The sequence below is a fragment of the Styela clava genome, chromosome 3 (genome assembly GCF_964204865.1).
Source record: "Styela clava chromosome 3, kaStyClav1.hap1.2, whole genome shotgun sequence".
NCBI lineage: Eukaryota > Metazoa > Chordata > Ascidiacea > Stolidobranchia > Styelidae > Styela > Styela clava.
Window position 1 is genome coordinate 21,033,149 of NC_135252.1, and position 22,877 is coordinate 21,056,025.

Below are 22,877 nucleotides of genomic sequence, written 5' to 3' on the forward strand. Positions count from 1 at the left end.
GAGGTGTTAGGTGTCAATCTGAACTGTCAACCAGATCAGGTATCGTAGTTGGCCTTATATCATCCTATTAACTTTTCTCTCGTTAGTAATTAGTATAAGTATGAAATTCTAACTTTTGTTCATTTTTTTCATGCTTTATTGAACCATTGTTGCCCTTGACAACCGCAGTGAGCAGTTTACAAGATATTGTCAATGGAAGAATCTCGAACTTAGTTTGCGGGTGAGTACTTGGAGTTTTTATTTTGGGACATTTTTATCTAAACAGAGAATATGCAATTTGGTGTTTTCACACAATGGGATATGGGACTCCAATCATACCATTTTTTTTTCCGATCATATCTCATGACTTTAATCTTTGTTTGAATTGACGTATACATTTTATTATTTTTTATGGATTTCATTTTAGTTCTCAAAGCAATGTCGCATTCACTCACTCAGAAGTAAAAGAAACTCATGTTCAATTGCAGTTACGGGCAACGAACAACGGCAAATTGTACAATGTACTTACCCTATATAATCAAGTTATCTCTTGGGAGAATTTTATTCTCCCGAGACTGACAGTTTTGACATGATATTAAGAACTGTATTGTTCTTTGTCAAACTAATCCTTCTCCCGGTCAACTAAATCAATATTTTCTGAACAATAGTTATATGGAGAGAAAGGGCGCTCCAGAAGTATGTGTACCAGTATGGAGGTAACTAATTTTGGTCGCCTACCTTACATCAAGTTGTGTTAAGGGACTGAAATCGATGGGCAGGGGGTATATTCACTCGGCTAACATAGACAGTCCCCGAACTCGTAATAGAACTGAAATAAGGAAAATCAGAATAAAACACACACTTCAGGTACAAATACTACAGGGAGTCACTTGGCTAGGCCCCGAATTGTAATATAACTAAAATAAGGAAAATCAGAATAAAATGATTGCTTATCCCTAACCTGGTACACACACTACGGGAGTACTGAGAGAAGTACAACTGCTAAAAAGAAATTATATAAATTTTGCCAACACTTTGAAATGTCTGTAGAGACATCCATACATTTATTTAACATTTTTAGTAATGTTCTCGAAATAAGGGGTATTCATGTAGTGTGTGTACCAGGTTGGGGGTTAGGCCATAATTTTATTTCGATTTTTCTTATTTTAGTTCTGTTACGAGTTATGTGACTGTCTATGTTAGCCAAGTGAATATACCCCCTGCCCGTTGGTTTCAGTTCCTTTACATAACTTGATGTAAAGTAGGCGAACAAAATTAGTTACCTCCATATTGGTACACACACTTCTGGAGCGCCCGGGAAACCACAAAAATGCTGAGACCGACTGAAAACTAGAATTATGACAGATAATTTGGATAAAAACTACAATTTTTAGATTCCTAAAAAATATCTTTAATCAAAAGCATGGATCTGCTTAGTTAAATACTTTGTTTATTCTCAGTTTTGATAGTGGCATAGTACGACATTCCGCATTATGATTTATTTTTCAGTTAACAATGAATGACTTCAGCGTCCACAGAATCATAGGTCGTGGTGGATTTGGTGAAGTCTATGGGTGTAGGAAAGCTGATACTGGTACAATGTAAGTATTCAGCACAAAATTGTTTATAGAGATAGACATTCGCTTCATCTGTCAATACAAAGGGATAGGATGTATGTATTCGTCCACGGAGAGAGGAAAGCCGATAAGACGGAATGGACTTGATGGTGGAGCAAGCTCTAACCGACCAGAGGTTACGTGAACCACCCTACGGCTGCGGTGGCGAGCATAATCCTAACGCTTAGTACGTTGAGCCGCACCGCGACATCGAGTAACTTAAATAAACCTAAGATCTTCAGTCTACGATAGTCATTTGATTTAAATTCAGCTTTTTGATTTCTTATTTTTCTTTCAGGTACGCGATGAAATGCCTTGATAAGAAACGAATTAAATTAAAGCACGGAGAATCACTGGCATTGAATGAGAGGATGGTTCTGCAAATGGTAAGAAATAGTTTTTATTTTATCAAGTTCTACAAATAGGTAAGCTGGTGGGTACTCGGTAGTGTGAGTACCAGGTTAGGGTTTGGCCATAATTTTATTCCAATTTTCCTTATTTTGGTTCTGTTACGAGTTCTGTGACTGTCTATGTTAGCCAAGTGAATATACCCCTTGCCCTTAGGTTTCAGTCCCGATACACAACTTGATGTAAAGTAGACGAACAAAATTAGTTATCTTCATATTGGTACATACGGTACTTCTGGAGCACCTCCTTTTGTTTACAATTTGTTATTTAATTTGAAGTCTAGGGAAGAGCTTTTTGCTATTTGGACACTGAGTGGAGATATGTATCTTTAATTTGGCTATTAATTGCTGATTTTATACTGTCGGAAAAATAATTAATTTTTTAGGGACCAATCACTCAAATTTTAAGTAATTAAAGGTGAAGGTGTAAGTGCCTCCTAGTAAGCTGTTACCGGTGTATCTTTGTAGTTTATCTCAGGGATGGGCAGGGTTTTTGGACGAGGGGCCAAAAATTGTGCTCACCTACACTGGCGGGCCATGTAAGTGTGACATAAAAAGTTACATTTTAGTGAACGATATATACATTATTACAAAAGCAAAAGTGGAAAACAATAAGCCTCGTGCCAAAACTAAATTTGATCGCAAACTCAACAAATTCTTTGCACTTATCTTCAGCTAGCAAATCAAAAGTTAGTTTGATTGTGACAGCATAAAGGCGCTGCTCGATCACTAGTCTTGGTGTCTCGCGCCTCCCTTTACCCTAAAGCACCATATTTCCTATTTCATGTATTGTGTATTCACAATGTGTGCTTTGGAATGGTGGAAGAATAAATTATTGATTACTGATTAAGGCGGGCCAGATTGAATTACCCAAAGGGCCGGATTTGGCCTGTAGGCCATAGTCTGCCCATGTCAGGTCATCTAGGCCAGGGCTACTCAACTATTTTTACCGAAGGTCTGCATACAGAACTTCAAAAATATTTGGGTCCGGACTCTCCAGACATTACATTTTGGCATCCTCAAACACGCAATTCCTCGGCCGACTAATGATTATTAGCTAATCAAGATTGTTTGTTATGGCGTTATAGTTCTTTCCATATATCTTTTTAAATCTATAAATATGATTTTATAAAAGGAAACTTCAAAAGTGGGGCTAATGATCCAAAATAAAGAAATATGCGCGGTCCGAATCGAATACCCGAAAGGTCCGGATTCGGACCGCGGTCCGCCAGTTGAGTAGCCCTGATCTAGACACTAAAATTCTGCACTGATCAGAAATAAAATCTATATCTATAGCTTAAATGCACAAATGCAGCGCAATATCAGAATACTATTTATACATCATTGGTGACATTTAAATTATTTCCACTGACTAAGCTTTGACATTTTGCAGTTTTTTGAAAAAGTTTTTAATCTTTTTCTTGTATTGATCGGTACGTGTGATATAAGATTGTCCTTCTTTCGCATCGGTGAATAAAATGTCAACAAATATTGATTAAACGTTGATTTATATTGGATTTTACAATTTGCTAGAGTAGTTGTCTTGTTTGATCATGGCGTTTTCTGATTGTCTGATTTCTGGCAAGTATATCGCTAAATCTTGAGATAGGGCGATTATATAGACCGTCCATAAAATCTTAAAAAATTTCAAAATTGCAAAGGGAATTAATTTATCGATATCTTATATTGTTTTGGTTCTCACAGATGTATTAAATGAAGTCATAATATTTGAACAATTACTGAATAAAAAACAACAAACCTGGTTGAGATGTATTGAAAACTGACTTCATAACAAAATTAAAATTGTGAAGGGACTTTATGAACATGTGTACAATATCATGACATATAGATTCATATCAAAGTTGATTTTAAATGTTTTTGTGTAAATCAACATAAGGTATTTGCAATGTATTTGTATTTAATAATTTAACTGCAATGCTTGTTTACATGCAATAACCATCCCTCGTTGATGATTTCCAGGTATAATATAAAAAAGGTAGCCTGGGTATAACCCAATTTCAGATAGAAGGATTTAGATATTTCTCCCGGGGGAGAGGAAAGTCGATAAGACGACTTATCCATATGGCGAACCACAGCCTCTCATCCGGTTACCATTGCAAGTCGGGTATGGGATTAGTTACATTGTTTGTTTTCGGAAGCATGGACTTGGTGGTGGAGGAAGCCGTAACCGACCAGCGGTTACGCGAACCACCCAACGACGGCGAGGAGTCCAGCAATCCTCTCGCACATAACCATCCCTGCATGAGATTCGAACCTGCGAACCCACGCAGAGTACCGTAATTAGAGGTGCGGTGGCGAGCGTATTCATAACGCTTAGCCCGTTGAGCCACACCGCCGTGCCAATTCAATCTCAACTAAGCTAAAGGAGCAAAGTATGGTTGGTCAGGGTTTGTTAGAGTTGGGAATAAAAGTTGAAAGTGAATCCAATTGACCACTTAACAAACCAAGTACTAGTCTTGCTCTCGGACATTGATTTCAACAAAATTTCAGTCAATGATATTTTAAGTTTGGGGTTCTTTGTTGGGTATTCCCATAGTGTGCGTTAGCGTTAGGCCATAATTTTATTCTGATTTTCCTTATTATAGTTATATTACGAGTTCGAGGACTGCCTGCTTAACCATATTCCCCCTGCCCATAGGTTTTCGTCCCTTTATACACCTCGATGTAAAGTAGGCGAACAGACTTGGTTGTCTTGATATTGGTGCATACACTTCTGGAGAGCCCTCTGTTGTACCCTCATGTTTATCTTTTAATTTATCAAAATATTTCTTTTTTTCAGCTTGATTCTCCGTTCATCGTATGCATGACTTACGCTTTCCAGACTCCTGATAAACTATGTTTTGTACTGGATTTGATGAATGGTAAGTTAAGGGTTTTAATATTTTCTAGAGTTAGCATACTGATTGTGTTATAATATTTAAAATAATACTGAATGTTTTGGATATTGCAAGTTTTTGTGTTCATTGTCATTACCTCAATATCTCGATGCTGCCCAACTGGCAAGCTCTCGTGCAAACACCTTCTGGTGGCAGCAATTTCACCAAGAATAAGGGCACAATTTTTTTTTAAATAAAAATAACATAATCTCTTTCCTCTTTTTTTACTTTTTCAAAGAAAATTCATTTGACATTTTACGTCCTGTTTCAGTTATTTGGGACACTTTGCTCAAAAGTGATATTGGTTCTATTTTGTCATCTTCGCTGTTGCCATCATCAACTTTAATCCATAATTCTTCCAAATCACTGCTTTGATTGATCAATTTTTGTCCTACATCACATTCTTCATCAGTTTCATATTCCATATTTGGTCAAATAAAAGTAAATCCAACTTGGCTTTACCCTGTTCAGTCTAAATTGAATGGACATGGACTTCCTGTGGCAAAAAACCTATTTGTTTTCGAACTAACTCCTATGACATGTATGAATTGCGTTATAAATTATTAATTTCACTTCAGTTGAAATATAATGCTGCAAAATATGCTCAAATGGTTTTACGGTTTTGCGTTCTTAATCAATTATTGGCAGCCTTCTCATTTAGATTCATATGATATATATACAGAATTATTTACTATTTTGAATGTTCTAAAATATATTATGAGTTTGGAATATTGAATATTGGGTAATTTGGTAATATTAACAATGAAATAATCAGAATTCAGTTTCAGTTTTTTTCGGCTATTAGGTCTGTTTCCTGCATCTATTTTTTTTTAAATTATTTTCTGTGGTCGGCTTATTAGATAGCTTAACCCGTCTGAGAGCACATTGGCATTTGATCGAGAAACAATTTAGTAAAATATAATCTTATCAAAATTTAGCCTGCAATAATGTATGACTGAAGGACAGAGAAAAGAAAATAGCACATATTTTCTGCCTCGACTTAGTGGGTGGTAATATGGAAAAACCATCATTTATAGTGCTAAAAATTTGTATAGTTTTATTCGCGAGGTAACTTATCAGTCGAAAAATCGACCAAGATATTTTCATTTTGCAGCAATCTCAAAATTAAAAACCAAAAATAAAAAATTTCAGAATACCATATTTCAGACTTGGTCATTAATGTCATTATTAAAGTAAAACTGATAACATGTCAAGGGACTTGTTTGGATTTTAAATCTGCATGACACATGAAATATAACAATAATTTAACTTCTTTCCACTAGGTGGCGATATGCACTACCATCTCACACAACACGGAATGTTTTCAGAAGATGAGGTTCGATTCTACGCAGCTGAGATCGCTCTGGGACTCGGTCATATGCATTCAAGAGGGATTGTTTACAGGGATCTGAAGGTTGGTATATATCTGCAAAAAGGGTACGCCTGTAGGATGTGTACCAGGTTAGGGTTAGGCCATAATTTTATTCCGATTTTCCCTGTTATTACGAGTTCAGGGACTGTCTGTGTTAGCCAAGTGAATATACTCCCTGCCCATAAGCTTCAGTCCCTTTACACAACTTATGTAAAGTAGGCGAACGAAATTAGTTACCGGTACCTCCATATTGGCACACTTTTGGAGCGCTGAAAAAACTAAACAGTTGGCGCATTGTTAGGAATAAGCTTGCCATCGTACCTCTGATTATCCTGTGTGGATTCACAGGTTGGAATCATGTGAGGGATAATTTTCTGTGAGAGGATTGCTCAACTTCTCGTTGGCATGGCGTGGTTCACGTAACCGCTGGTCGGTTACGGCTTCCTCCCCTATCAAGTTCATGCATCTGAAACATAACTGGCTAACTAATCCCATGCCTGACATGGGCTGGTAACCTGACGTGAGGCAGTGGTTCGCTATGTGATATTTTCTATTTTCTTCACTGTAAATTTAATTTTGTAACATATTTGGAAAATATGTCATTACAAGGATGTGTCGTGCGATGACTGACTGCGTACCTATGTATCACTAAATTGCTCTCTTGTTTTCAAATGACCTAGTAATGTCACTAATTGTCTAGAACTTGGATATGCATAGCTACAGCCACATCCATACTAAGAATTTGCAGTCTTTTCTGCTGGTATTCTGTCTCCAACATAGTTTTTAAGATAGATATTTCCTAATAAAAAGATTATTTATCAAATAACGATGTTTTACCTAAATTTATTCAATAGCCGGCAAACTTACTACTTGATGAAAAGGGTCATCTGAAAATATCTGATCTTGGTCTTGCTTGTGACATCACAAAGAAGAGGCCACATGCCAGCGTGTGAGTATTATTCTGTTGCATGCATGAGTGGTTATTTTTGATATTTTTTGTAATTGCTCGAAGATATTGATGCCGCCGTGTGTAAGCTGTACAGGTTATCTGTGTCTCTCTTCATCCTGAAATACGATTTAGTATAGTTTTATTAAATTGTCTATTGCTGAACTTAGAGCTGTATGAAGAATTATTAGGGCACAAGAAAGTTTTAAAACACTTAAACATTTAATCAATGAGCTTTTTTTGTGCTCATGAACGATCGAAACATGAATAAATGTTCGTTATTACCAGTCGTACTCCCCCAGCATTAATTTTAGCATTTTTGTCATTTTCTGGCAAATTTTAAATGCTGACATATGAGAAATAATGTTTTGAAAATGAATTGAATATTTGCGACACATACAAAATACTTTGCAGCGCACAGTTATGCAACCACTGGCTTAGAGTAATTATTTGACAAAAAGTAAGAGTAAAGAAACAAATATCAAGAAAAAACACATTCCTATACTTTTGAATCTTCATATATTCTACCAGGTTGGCTCTCTTTCATTTTTCTCATTTTGTGAGAAATTTAAAATGATGACAGATGAGGAAGACATTTTTGTAAATGAATTGATATTCAGCGACACACACATATTATCTAGCGTCGCACAGTTATGGAACCACTGACTTATTTGGCAAAAAATAAGAGTAAAGAACCCCAAAATCAAGAACTTTTTTTCTTTAATATCTCTTTATATATTCTACCCAGTTGACTTTCTCTCTCATATTGGACACATACTATCCAATATATTGATATAGAGACAGATAATACGAAAAAAATTGAAATTTTATAATACCGAAAATGAAAAAACTGACAATACTTTTAATGAAACCAATGGGCTTGCATATTTACGCACAAAAGATCTCTCTTTTTTTCTCTAATATTGGAGACATATGCATAATATATTGATATAGAGACAGATAATGTATTAAGTTTGAATGAATCCATTCCCCTGGGATTCTATCCCAAGTATAGATTTATTTAATTGAATTTTTTTCATCTGACTGAGTTATACAAGAAAAATATAGTTCTGCAGTACGGAAGATTTTTGATTTTTTTCAAAATTTTGTCAAAAAAAGGTCGCGACAACTTAGAAATTTGAGAAAATTACTGAAATATTAAATATAAGCAACATTTGAAATTAAGGGGGTTTGTTTCCTTTTGTGATTTGATTTTATCAAAATCGTTTTTTTTTTAAATTAAATTCAAAAACTAAAGTCACAATAACTCTGATGCTGATAATGCTGAACTTGGAAAATATTATTGTCCTACTAAAAAATTGTTGCTTGCAATTATCAGTAACTTTGCTCATTAAGTGTGGAAAATTTTCATTGTGCAGAAGTATATTAAGTAAATGGGATTTAAGATTATGACTTTCAGTTATAATTAATGTTTCATGTTTCAGCTTCACATTACCACAAGTTCATTAGTTTTCACAACAAAACTATATTTTTGCGGTATTAAAAAAGATATATTTTAGGAACTCTGTTGAATTGGGATTTCAATTTTATTAAAGATTGAAGGCAGCCAAATTTTAGTCAGGTCACTATTTTTTATTGATTTCATGAAACAATCTTCAATCCTTCGTGGCATTATAAATATATTCTATTTTTGGAATTGAATGTATTAAAATTTGAATTTTGTTAAATAACAAAGGCGGTTTTCGTAAACTGCCGATAAATTTCATGACAATCTATAACTTTCTGTCGCAATAAAAAAATATATATATGCGTAAAATGCGTGAATATAAAGTTCAATTTTAGCACAAGGAAAGGCAAAATTGTATTGGACCCACATTTTTTTCAACAACGTTTATGAAAGAATCTTGAATTCTTTTGGTTCAAAACATTTCAAATCTAAACCTCATTAATAATGCAAAGGAAGTAAAGACTATCCAGTTGATATTGAAGATTTTTATTTTTGCCATTTTTTGTTTGTTAATTTTGAAATATTAAATTAATCTTTGTTCATGCTGGACTAAGTTGACCTGTTTTTCCGCTGTCTATAGTGATATAAATAGTTATTTTCAGATTCTGCTTTGCAATGGCTTTTGTTTAATTTTGGATAGTTTGATATAGCCCAGTATGTTCCTCAGCTTTTTATTTTAAGGGGTGTTTCCGAATTTAAAGGGGTGGTACCGGTAGATATTTTGCTATTAGCGATAAAACTATATTATAAAAAATGTATTTGACTGACCATCTGCAATGGCATATCCGGATATTTAGATACAATTATTACTTATCGATCATAAGATCGGTAAGTATGTTGATAGGTATTTGTCTGTTTGTCTGTTAGATGCACGCGATATCTCACGAAAGCGAGGTTCCATCTGCCCCAAATTTTGCATGTGCATTCACCATAGCTCGTACCAAAAGTCTATTGATTTTGGATGAATTATGTCGTATAATTAGCGAGTTATTAATTAATTGGGGATGGGACACGCGGTGTCACTATAGAGTCAGAGTGAATGAATGGGGGATCCCCTAACTTCCATCGATAAGTCTTCGGTCTCCGACCGGTATTCTTGTATTTGATAATTATTGGGTTATATTGCATCTAAAATTTGGGCGGAGTATTTGAAATTTTAGGGGATGTAGGGAAATCAATGTCATAGCATATTGGCGTGGTAGGCATAGATTTTAAACTCAGCTTTTGAACGTGCAATGCTGCTGTAGTAATTCCAACTCTCTTACTAATAGGCCGATGTACAGGGTGGCCCAAAAGTAGGTATACAGTTATTTTATTTATTTTTTATTAACTTCCAAGCAGCTAGAAAACTAATGTAAAATTCACACTAGATTTATTATCTGAAAAAATAAGCAATTTTTGTGGTACTTAACAAGTACGGTAACATAAAGTGAACTGCAAGTAGCTTCAAAGCATATAAAATAGTTTAATAACTGTATACCTACTTTTGGGCCACCCTGTATATTAACATCTTATATAGGCTATTTAATTCAGAGGCACTGTTCAGGTGCTGGACACTGGGCAGTAAGTTTGAACTCGAGTTTTTTATATCATTCAGTGCCTTGATAACCAACTAACTCACTAGCCACTAGGTAGACGCACAAATATTAACATTTTTATATCTATTTCAGAGGCACACATGGGTACATGGCTCCAGAGGTCATCAGTCGGAATGTTTCGTACGGATGTGGAGCAGATTGGTTCTCATATGGATGCACGTTATTTAAACTATTGCGAGGACATTCACCTTTCAGACATCATAAAACTAAAGATAAAGGAGAAATTGACAGAATGACGTTAACTACAGTAAGTAGATTTCAGTTTACAGACTTTTATTCACTTGTGTTATAAGCGAAGAAGTTGGAAACGAATAGAATATTTGGATTCAGTTTTAGTACAACCTTTCAATTTGGATTTTTAGAAATAATATAGAAAAGTTTGAAATTTGAGCAGTTAAAGTCACAGGATATGACCAGGAAAGCTTTTTTAATTTTTGATAATTGTGAAAAATTGTAAAAAATCTTAAATTTACACATTTTCTAATTCTGATTTAATGAATATCATCTGAAAAATACATTTAATACCTCATATTTGAAACATTATTTTAGAGCGTATTCTGAATACTAACTACAGAATGGGGTTGGCCTTCCTTGGCCATGAAGACATAGAGATTCTTTAAGACTTTTTCAGGTTTTAGTTGTTTTTTTGACAACTTTGACTTGATTTTTTTTTTGTAACATTGAATCTATATATAGGTCTCAGTATGTAAGCACTCTCTGCTATTTTTTATCAATAATTTTTCCTAGCAATTCTACTCTGCTAACAGTCGAGGTAATACATTCCCACTGTAACTTATAACAGGAACATTTCAGGCATGATGAAAAATTTAGTTGCCTTTTAGGCAGTTCACTTTTTTACAGCTAGTTCTGTGAACTGTAATAAAGTACCACAAGATGTGGCACAATTACAAACATATACACCAATAACGATGACGAACATTACAAACGTGTGTTAAGTTACACTAGATGAATATGGTCAGAACATTCACAAAATCTAGTTTGGTAATAAGGACACTTCATGTAAAACGTCGCTCATAGTTTCAATGTTTGAATTGCTATAATATATTTTCACAGGATATCAGGATGCCGGAAAGTTTTTCTCCTGATTTGTCAGATTTTCTATCAAGACTTTTAAAAAAATCTGTCAGTGATAGATTGGGTTGTGGAGAGACTGCGTAAGTGAATAATATTTTCATTTGTTTTAACGGATAACCGTTTATCACCCACAGATACCATCTTGACTGTAGAACCAGAACTCTAGATTTAAGAAAGCTCCCAAACTTTAGTGCCCGGCCTTCATATAACAAAATGTTCGCTGGAAAAATTTACTTTTTATTCTTTTTGCTGGAAAATTCAAATCTGACACCCAAATATTAAATTGTTGACTAAAACACGAGAAAATGAAAATTTCCGCTTCAGAGTGTTTGGTAATACCACTCCAGTACTGATTTCTCATACCACCATCAGACGGCAATATTTTAATTTTAACTGTGAATAGAAAACTGATGTCTGCTTACGGATTACCCACCGTCCAAATCCATGCTCTTTAAAATGATTAACTAGTTTTTTTTTTATATATAATCCAGCTTTTCAAGTGAGAAGCCATCATTTATCATATGATTAAGCAGTTTTATGGACTTTCCCCTCCCTGACACATCAATTCCAAAAACAATCCCATTTCTTCGTTAATCTAATATTACCATATTATAGATGCAAATAATAATCCTTCAAATAATTTTTTCAGAGTGGAGGAGATACAAAATCACCATTTCTTCAGTGGAGTAGATTGGGGACAAGTTGAAGTTCAAAAGGTGAGTTGAATGTTCTGAAATGTGTTCATGAGATTATGAATGAAGCCAAAATATGCTCGTTTGAACCAATAAAAATTGTGAAATTGTGTTCTCAAACAATATTACATTGCAATGTAGCCAGTTGCGGCTTTAATAGAGACATAATGACAATGCTTCGCCATTCAAATTGTAGGCTAAAATGCTGAACGAGCACATGTTTAGCATCTTTAAAGTTGGATTGGAAGGTACAATAGGCAATGGTATTATCGTTAAATATAGATTATACTGACCTAGAGGTTCATCAGATTGCTAACTTTTCAGAAAAATATTATGCAGTGGTACCGCCTAATAAAATGAACTTTTCTAATGCCTATTTAACTTTTTTAGTACACACCACCTCTAGTGCCACCTAGAGGCGAAGTAAATGCTGCTGATGCTTTTGACATCGGAAATTTTGACGACGACGAAACGAAAGGAATTAAATTAACAGAAGATAATCAAGCCATTTATAAAGATTTTGATCTAACCGTGTCAAGTCGATGGCAGGCTGAAATATGCTGTGAGTGTGTTTGGGATTTTCTACCTATAGCTCTGAGCAACGGTTTAAACTAGTGACCTTCAACCGAGGTACAGTCAGTACATCCCAGAGGTTCCGCAAATTTTCCTTTCAAATCCGAGAGTCTGTATAACTGTATATATATTGTTTAAATATAATCAAATACCTACTACGTTTGGCTCTATTATTAAACTTGCTACACTTCAAAGATCATCACGTTTCCCAATATTAAGTTTGGTTTTATATACAGGGTGTTAAAAAAGTAATGCAAAATTAAGAGAAGTTAGATGAAATACTACTTAAAACATTTAACGACTGACAATTTCAACAGTATTGAATTACAGTAAAATGCCATTTAAACATTTCACAACTGACGCTTCTTAACAGTTACTTTTTAACGTTGCCATGACGAAAAATTTTACCTTAATTTTGATTAATAACTTTTTAACACCCTGTATATTCATAGTTTATGCAATCCAAACACTAAAGACAATTAAATTATTGAGGGGAAATTATTTTATTACTATGAAGGCTAAAAACCGTTGGTACTGATACACTGAATTTGTAAGTTTGAATCACGAACTGTTTTAAAGCTTATTGGGAATCTAAATATGAAGTCCTTTTTGTCTCACTGGAATCTCACTCATATTTATCTGAAATATGCTATAAGTGTGTTTGAAATTTTTTCATCTATAGCTTGAGCAAGGCCCTAGACCAGAAGCCATTGATTCGTAGTAAAAATGGTGATAAGTGATTGATATAACTGGAATAATCCGGGTTTATAAATTTGGGCCATGACTTCATGGTTCACTGCAACTGATATCTTGATGTTATGTCGCAAGAATTTATCTGATTATCCTGTGCGAGTTGGGCAGTTCGAATCCCTTGGGGTAGAATTATACCGGTATTCGCCAGGATTGCTTAAGTCCTCACCGCTATAAAGTAGTTCTCCTGACGGCTTCCTGCACCATCAGGTTCATGCATCTTATACAAATAACTGGCTAATTACTCCAATACCTGGTATGGACCGGTAACCGGACGAGAGGCTGTCTCATCGGCTTCCTTCTCCCACAAAATAAATATGAAAACCATAAAATTCTTCCCCGACTGGGATACGAGGAAATAAATGTTAATTCTTTGCTCAGTCGTCATTCTTTAATTGAACCCCCTATCGCCAAAAAACTCCATCAGACCTCGCACAGCATATTTTTCAACAAGAAATTTATCACATTCACTTATGGATCCTGAAAAGCAAAAATAATTGCAATATTGTGTCAAAAAAGCTGTTAAACAAAAAACACATATTACGCCACACTGCAAAAGTGTTGATTACCGATAGTTAATCGTGTTGCGCAATCTGTGACGCCAGTCCCGTTTCATTTTAGCCTTACCTCGTACGTTACATTTGAATATTCGAAAATTGTTTCTTTATCAGTTTTCCTAATATTATTCAATAAAACATTTTCTCCGTTTCACAGCAACTGTATTTGACATGGTCAACCATGAAGCAGATAAAATCCAAATGAAGAAAAAATTGAAAAGTAAATCAGTGGCCGAAGGTAAACATATTTATTCCTCGAAAATGTTTAGAGAGATCAATTGTTTATTGTAGTAAAACAATTGGGAATAAATTGTCAAGTATAAATAAGAAGTCACTCTTTGTGTTGAGGATGCCCTTAATATAAAATATTCAAAAACATTCGAAATTAGTTATATTTGTTGGCGCTCCCGTAGAGTGTGCACCAATATGGCGGACACTGAAACGTAGTATGTGTACCAGGTTGGGGTTAGGCCATAATTTTATTCCAATTTTCCTTATTTTAGTTCTATTACGAGTTTGGGGATTAGCCAAATAACTCCCGTAGTATTTGTAATTGAAATTATGACCTAACCCTAACCTGGTACACGAACTACGTTCCGTTGTCCGCCATCGTGGTTCACATACTACACCTATTTGATATTTCATGATTTTTGCAATTTCTTGATTATGGGACAGATTCAGGATATTTTTTATTTGATAAAATCGATTCCCAAGCCAAACTTCCAAATACCAAATGACAGCATTTAGAATTATATATTGCAATTAATATTATAATAATTTGATTTCAAATATTCTTATTTTTGACTATCGTGATATCAGCAAACAACCCTGACAATTTGATAAAAAATTTCAACCTATGATTCCAATGGGAAATGGATGAGCTTATACAAGGAACAGGAATTTTTAACTGAATTCATTATGAATTCTCAAAGTTGATCTTTTTCAAATAATATAAAATTTGAATTATGTTAAAATAGATTATTTACCAGTACTCATCTCCGTACAGTCATCAAGAGTTTTAGTAATCGTTTCAACTTCATCCTCATTTCAGGCGACACTGATTGCATCTTATATGGTATTGGATATAAACTAGGAGGCCCGTTTTTAACAATGTGGCAGAAGCGTTGTCTTTTATTGTTTCCGAATAGACTTGAGTGGAGAGATCTTGAGAGTTCCTCGGTAAGTGTTCTATATGATTTGAACTAATTTGAAGATATTTATGTTTGACATTATGAATTCTAGATGATGGAAATGATCTAAATCAGGGTTTTCCAAAAATTTTTGGCCGTGGAACCTTGTTTGTGAATCCTATTTCTGACAGACCCCCATCCTATGCCGTATCAATTTCTGTGCCTAACTAACGAGGTATACCTCATATACGATAAAAACAAGAATCCTCTCGTCATTGCACAACAACTTTTCTACACCTATTGTTAAGGTTTCATAACAATTAGGCCTACGATTGCGCGAACTTTTATCTCATTTCCGAATGTCTATGTGACAGTCGACATATGTTAAAATGTATTTTGACTCTTTTCATGACGTGCGGTCATCACGGATCCCCAACGGTCTGTGTACCCAAGTTTAGGAAACCCTGATCTAGAATATTATGTTCTTAGTGGAGTGTAGCGTGGTTGTATGAACTTCTACCCAGTGTTATGGTGGACAAGAAGGTTTAAATAGACATGTTTAAATAAAAAATATTACATTGAAATTTTGAGTGAAATATCTGATAGAGAACAACAATAAAACTAAAAGCAATAGGCTTTTAGTGACTTCAACCATTTTTGATAACTGAAAATTTGAAATCAGTTGAAAATTTGGAAATTTTTTGAAAATGAAAACAAGACTAAACATTACAGAAATATAGTTGTGTTAGTGTGTGGCAAGACTCGTGAACTAGTTTAAACGTTGCAAAAAATGTAACAAAAGAAGCTGAGTGTGTTTTGCCGAGTGTTAATTTAATTTACAGCAATTTAAAAACTATTTTTTTATTCTTTGCAGTTCTCTCTACCATCAAGTCAGAAAAACTTGATAGTATTCGAAGATGTTTTATCTTTATCCGAGACTTCGGTAAAAGGTTTCAAACAATGCGTTCAACTTGGAATGAAAGATGGAAATAAAGATATTGTCTTCAGATTTGAGGTAAGTTTCAGCAAGGGTTCACTTTGCAAAAATGGCGTTCTGGCATTACTGAAAATAACGAAATAAGTCAACCTGGGCGCTTAGTCGTATCCTGGTTTGACAAAATATGGGTTAGCGCAATGGTTTGGTAGGGCGATGGCCTAACGGTTGAAGCATTGTTTTGAATGATGAAAATTGACTTAGTATACTTGAGAGACCGATGGGCTTGTTATTCTCGCACAGATGATTGAATCATAGTTAATATTTCGTTGACAGTAGGTATCAGTACTGGTTCTAAATGTTTTAAACCTGATCAAAATCGTGTTTTCACATAAGTTAGTGTTGAAAACGATTTTTTCTGCGACCCTCATCGAGTCCTTTTGGGACCCACCAGGGAGTCTGGTTGCCTAATTTGAACAGCCCTAATTCATACAACCATCTATTTCTTTTCCAACAGTCTGAGCCTGAATTTGTACAATGGATCAAAGACATTGGTGTAGCATGGCATGAAGCGAATTTACTAATGAAGAAAGGACCAAAACTAATCGCAAGTAAAAGATCTGTTTCAGAAGAAGCTAATTATAATAAGGTAACAAAGAGATTTTACATTCATTTTGTATTACGCAAGCAAGAAGTATTGTTTATATGAGTTTTGATATGGCGCCAAATGGATTAATTTTTTAAATGACACTAATATCATCTTTCGCTCTTCACAAGACCCTGTTCAAAGAGCAGCTTGGCAGTGTGGCGTTAGGACTACGATCGCCGCGCACTTCTGATTACCGTGCAGGTCCGAATCCTGCGGGAGATAATTATGTGCGAGAGGATTGCCATAGGGTGGTTCACATAACTGCTGGTCGGTTACAGCTTCCCCCACCATCAAGTGAATCTGAAACAAATAACTGGCTAACTAATAACCAACATGGACTGGTAACTGAACTAGAGGCCGTGGTTCGCAATATGGTTAAGCCGCTGTATGGCCTTTCCTTTCCCCCAGGATAAATATGTAAATCTTATCCACTGATATTGATATGGAAGGTGCTACTATTTTTTGGGAGAACTGCAATTTTTCAGTTCAGCATTTCATGGAATTTGAACAGGGGTGTAGACAGGAATCTTTAAAGAAGGAGGGGGGCTCCCGAAGTATGCGAACCAAGATGGCGGACATCGGAATGTAATATGTGTACTAGGTTAGGGTTAGGCCATAATTTTAGGTATGAATACTACGGGAGGCTCTTGGCTCGTCTTCGAACTGATAATAGGACTAAAAAAAGGAAAATTGGAAAAAAATTATCGCCTAACCTGTTACCCATGTTACGTTCCGATGTCCGCCATCTTGGTTCGCATACTTCGGGAGCCCCGAAGGAGGGGGTTCAAGAATTGCCAAGTCAGACTGTAACTGCTAGTGAGTCTGGCCCGAAATTGTGGGTTCTCGAAATTCTTGAGAGTTTCAAAAGCGTTTCAAGTTATAAAAAAATGCTATGTAGGCTACAGAAAAAATCGGACCTCCAGAAGTATGCGCGCCAAGATGGCGCACAACCTGAAAATGCTATGTGTGTACCGGTTAGGATTCAGGTTGTACGACATCTTGGTGCGCATACTTCTGCAGCACCGAAAAATGTTTATTTTCCACGTTTCAAAAGGGGGCGGTCCAACCCTCAACCTCCCACTGGCTATGTCCATGGATTCGAACCCAAATGTGTAACCTGATGAGTGTGTGTGTTTGTAATTGTATGTCTATCAATAAATGTTCAAACCGGCGCAAGGCATCATGATAATACATATAATAAATAAGATCCTGATGTTTTTTATCAAAAGTTATAATCGTTGGCAAAATCGATATTTTTTTATGTGATTTTGAGAGCAATATTGCGTGGTTCAATAGTCTTGCTCATCTAATATATTTTCTCTTGTTATCTTTCTCAGGCGATATTGGCAGCCCAGACCCGAGTAGCAACGAGCAATGCACTGAACCACACAAATTTACCAACTTATCGGCATAAACTTGTATTGACAAATGAAAAAGATGAAGGGTCAACGAACAGCTAGATTTAATGAGTGAGCAAAGACTTTAAAAAGACAACAACTTCAAAACATTCCAGGGTTTTTAGTCCCAGGAATATAGTATGGATTCGTTTAAAAATCAAAAAACGCCTCAAAACTAATTTCTTGGGGTCTTGTCTGTGGCAAGGGATTAAGAAATCAATTTCTTCTTGAGAATGAAGAAATTTTCGACAAAAAGCTGCCACAATGGGTCACAGACTCTGGTTATGTCGTGGAAATGAAAAGTTTGCTGTGGTGTGTATCAAATTTTACGCCATTATATTGACTTATGGGTACGATAATTTATAGACAGAATTTGTATTTCTATGGTCTGCTTCATAGAGGATCATGGAGGCTCATTAACAATAAAATATAAAGCTAACACAGAACAGTAGTACTGCACTTGATAATAAAACCTTTTGAAATCAAAATTTTACCTCAAAGATCCCTGGTTTGGTTAGGTCATTGATCAAAGCTGCGGTAACATTATAAATTTAATTGGCTATTCCATACTGGATTCTGACCTTTCTAAACCTGTTGGAAGGCATTTGAACGGCTGCTCCTTGGAAGTGAAATTGTTCAGCACCTCATACTAAATGGAAAGCAATATATTTTTTTTGTTATGTGACTTTCATTTCTTTGGGTTACTATTTCAATATGCTTCTATCGAGAGGCATCTGGCTTCTTCACTACTAGCAAGTCCTGAACTAGCAGCCATCAATTTTATATACAGGGTTGCCCCAAACCATGCTGATGGTTATTGATAATTATTCTACTTATTAAGTTAATTAACTGCTACCCTACTTTTCATCCCGTCAAACATTGCTAATATGTGTTTATGGGATCCTAGGATCATTCCAGCTTGACATATCCAACAGAACATTTTTTCTCCCTTTTTGGGGTGATGAAATTGGGCTTGATTTCGACATCTTTAATAAAAGATATCGACATAATAGTATCCTTGGAGTTTAATTTTTCAACATCCTGATTGAGGTTTGAACCTGTGATCTTTGCTACTCGATACAGGCCATTGTACTTTTAATTTCAGCTCCAAACTTCCTATAGTCCCTTACTTAAACGGTAATACTAAATGCATATTTTATATTTAGTTTCATTGGCAGTATTGTATTATACTTCTTTATATGACTTTGTGAATCTTGGGGTGATGGTTATCAAAGAAATGGGTTCTACTAGGGATATCTGTATCCTAATAGATGATGATTTCAAATTATGCTTTACCCCCTTTTGCGTTAAAGCCCTTTTTCAATTAAAAATATTAAATTTTCCTGAAACTAATTTTTCGGAATTTCATCATTTCAATCCTATATGTCAGGGATAGGCAAATTACGGCCACCGAAGTGTTAAATCGGTCATTCTTGCTGGAATCACGACTATAGTATTTATGGATATAAATTTCCATTGAAAATATTAACAAAAATAACATCATAATGACCCTGATTGTTACAATGTGCTCCTTATTAATAAACATTAGCTTAGCCGGTGGACTAGCTCAGTGGTCGGCAACCTTTTTTAAGTGACGTACCGGTATATCCTGATCAAATTGTTTACTTCGATATTTCGTTTTTGTAGTTGCCAATATTGAAAACCCGGCCTCAAATGGATATGATGCTGTGGAAGGTAACAGCTTCTGAATCTATATCTGGGCATTGCTTGATTTTTGTTTAGCAATAACTAATGCGTTGTGTTTGTTTGGTTTGCTGTTTTTAGTCATGGGGTTTGTGGTTGGATTGTAGAGGTGTTATTCGGCCCCTGTCTGTTTTTGTGTCACCTTTCTGCGGACTGGTAGTAACCTTTCCACGGACCAGCGATGGGTCGCGTCCCGTTGGTTGACGAGCATTGGACTAGCTGATGTTAATGAACTGTTTTAGTCATACTTTTCCATTTAGTCATAATTTTCAATGATTTTTGAGCCTTCGGCCCAGTAACCAAGTCTATTATCAGCAACTGGCCCACTTAAAATATAATTGCGCCCCCCTGCTGTATGCCATGCATGAATACACAGTAATTTACCTAAAACTCCTGATGGAATAGCTATTTATGAGTTACAATCTCTTGCACACACTACTATCAATAGTTTTCACAAAGTTTATTTCTGGGTTGAAATACTAAAAATGCATCACCTACACTATAAGGAAATGCTATTTCAGGTTTTTCGCCAGTTTTTCACTTTTTATTATGAAAAGTTTGTTTCGTGATGTTTATGTACATATTTAAATTATGATAATATTCATAATTGTTATGTCATTATTGAGTATTTTAGAAATTAATTATTCTGTAACAATTATGTTGTTGAAATTTGTGACGAATTTTTTATTTTGTGTATTATTTTAAAATTTTCAAAATAGTATTTTTTTTATTCTTTTCTTGAATATGCCGTAGAGACCGAGATCAAATATTATTTCAACCAACTACTCTTATTACGAAACTTTCAAAATCACTCATTAGAAATTTCTCTACCCTTCATATGGGATTCATGTTTGTTATCACCGACTATAATCTATATATCCTGTCTTTTTACCATATTTTAGATATGTGTGAGGTGGGTACATTAAAACGGGTTTTCCACAATGCCAAATTTTCTTTATTTGAAGGTAAATTTGACCTAACTCCGGGGTAAAAATAGAAAAACTGTTGTTTTGTGAACTCAATCAATTTCAAGCATTTACATCCACAATTTTACGCTAAAATTCTTTCAAAGACTTATTCGATCATCGAGTTATCACAGGCATATGTGGAAGGGAAAATAATAAAAAAATTTGGGGATATAATCAAGTATGTGTTACAGTGCTCCCCATTTAAAGGCCTGGTAGGTAAATCTATTTCTAGATTTGTCTCATTGTTCCCCCGCTATTATGATAGCCATATCAAAGACTAAACACTTAAGATTCTAGGACATATTGAATTATCATATTTCTCCCTGGAGAGAAAAGCTAACATAACGGCTTAATCATATAGCTACTACTTGCTATTGTTTGGTTACCTGTCCATGTTATATATACATATATATGTATGTTAGCAGCTATTCAATGAATTGTTCCAAACGTTCGAACTGAATTTCTTGCTGTGCATAACAATACATTATTTAACAAGGCATATAAAATGTCAAATTTTATAGTCCACCATCCTACTTTAAAAGAAACGCTTTAATATCATCGTTGTTGGAGTATCATTCATCTAAATATTTAAAAAACCCATAACTTAAGAAGTTCACAAAATCTTGTTAAGTAGTTAGAATCATTTCACGCATCATTGGAGAAAGGTTGTAGAAAGCACTTAATTCTGAATGCGGTATTAAACATCCTATGAACATTGATCTGTTATTCTATTCTGGTACTCTAAATCTGCACTTTTAACTGCAACCTTTTTTATTTTTATTCGTATTTTTCAGAAAATTCTTTTCAATATTAAGTCAGTAATTTTGTCTCCCATTTATGAAACTTTTCGCATAGCATTTCGCAATGTTGAAGATTCAAGGCCACCATCCGCCCACTTTGTGTGGGTGTCTCCTTATGGAGGAAAACAATTTGGTGTTTGCGTTGTAGGGAAAACTCTAGTAATTTTTTAACATGAGGGCATTACTTCTATTTATCCAATGGCCACCATGCCCCTAAAAAATGTAGTGTCCTTTTTCAGGAAAAACCTGAAGAAATCGATTTAAGATAAAGGCATTGGTTCTGCCTGTCTAAATAAACTTTCTATAATAAAATTTCACAATAGCTATGGAAACCATGACACCATTCCCTTATTCCCGTTAATGAGAAAAAACAAGGTTAGATCTTATATCAATAACTTTATTAAATGAACTTGATGGCTCTAATCACTTTGTTGAACTTCTGGTGGACAGAATTATCAATTTGAATATTATATTACAATAACCAAACCATTGGTTAATGTTATTGATGCAAAAATAAAAAAAATTTCGTCTGTTGGGAAGTTTTGGCCTGTGATACAATATATGAACTATTTTACTCATATAACACTGAAGTTTTAAAAATGCTTTTGCATTTGGATATTTCGTTTGTTAATATAAGTCAACTATTATTCAAACACTTGCTGTTACTGCAAGGCTGTGGGTTCAGCTGAATTCTGACCCTATGGGAGCTGTTATAGCAGTAATGTCAAACTATGAATGATACTTTTCAGAGCCAATTTCGATATTAAATAGAATATTTTTACATTTGCCGTATCCTTCTGTGAGTTGATCATTTTTGGAGATGTAAAGAAGGCTTATGTGAAAAATCCTGAAGATTGCTTTAATATTATCTAAAATCAGTTTTTCACTTAGTTTTCGTGGTTACCTTAAATGGTGGCATATTTTTATTTTTAATATTCGTTTTTAATTGTCCCTCATTGATATTTCTTATCTATATCACTTTAATCGTCCTATTTTAGTGAAAATTAATATTGTGTGCAGAAATTGCAATACATTATATTGGTTACATTTGTCCCGTTTTTATGATCTGTTTTTTCGTTGCTTTGTGTGTATTCTCATTAGAACACAGCAGTCTCAAACTGCAGTCATATTTGTGGGATATGTCTGCAGTTATATTTGTGGAGTATTCAATTATGTATACCAGGCCTGCACAACTCAAATTACCACGAGGGCCGCAAGCATAATTCTGAAAGCCCAGTGGGCCGCAAACTTTGCCACATACATATTTCACAAGATGAACTACAAATCAAAATAATATAGTGAAACAGTAAAATTTAATGAAACACTTTCATTAGTGGGGAGCTTG

General features: G+C 34.8%; 1 protein-coding gene across 2 annotated transcripts in view; it reads left to right on the forward strand.

Annotated features, from left to right (window-relative positions):
- Positions 1-22,577, forward strand: part of LOC120343533 (G protein-coupled receptor kinase 3-like) — a 65,646-nt gene extending 43,069 nt beyond the window's left edge. For both annotated transcript variants that reach the window (XM_078111353.1, XM_078111354.1), the window contains exons 8-22: positions 169-220; positions 1,489-1,580; positions 1,894-1,981; positions 4,803-4,884; positions 6,183-6,313; positions 7,126-7,220; positions 10,356-10,530; positions 11,358-11,458; positions 12,028-12,094; positions 12,461-12,632; positions 14,108-14,188; positions 15,002-15,129; positions 15,955-16,095; positions 16,532-16,663; positions 18,001-22,577. In XM_078111353.1, coding sequence (XP_077967479.1) covers positions 169-220; positions 1,489-1,580; positions 1,894-1,981; positions 4,803-4,884; positions 6,183-6,313; positions 7,126-7,220; positions 10,356-10,530; positions 11,358-11,458; positions 12,028-12,094; positions 12,461-12,632; positions 14,108-14,188; positions 15,002-15,129; positions 15,955-16,095; positions 16,532-16,663; positions 18,001-18,123 — 1,660 coding nt within the window. In that variant the 3' untranslated portion in view covers positions 18,124-22,577. The remainder of the gene's footprint in view (positions 1-168; positions 221-1,488; positions 1,581-1,893; positions 1,982-4,802; positions 4,885-6,182; positions 6,314-7,125; positions 7,221-10,355; positions 10,531-11,357; positions 11,459-12,027; positions 12,095-12,460; positions 12,633-14,107; positions 14,189-15,001; positions 15,130-15,954; positions 16,096-16,531; positions 16,664-18,000) is intronic.
- Positions 22,578-22,877: the final 300 nt, after the last annotated feature.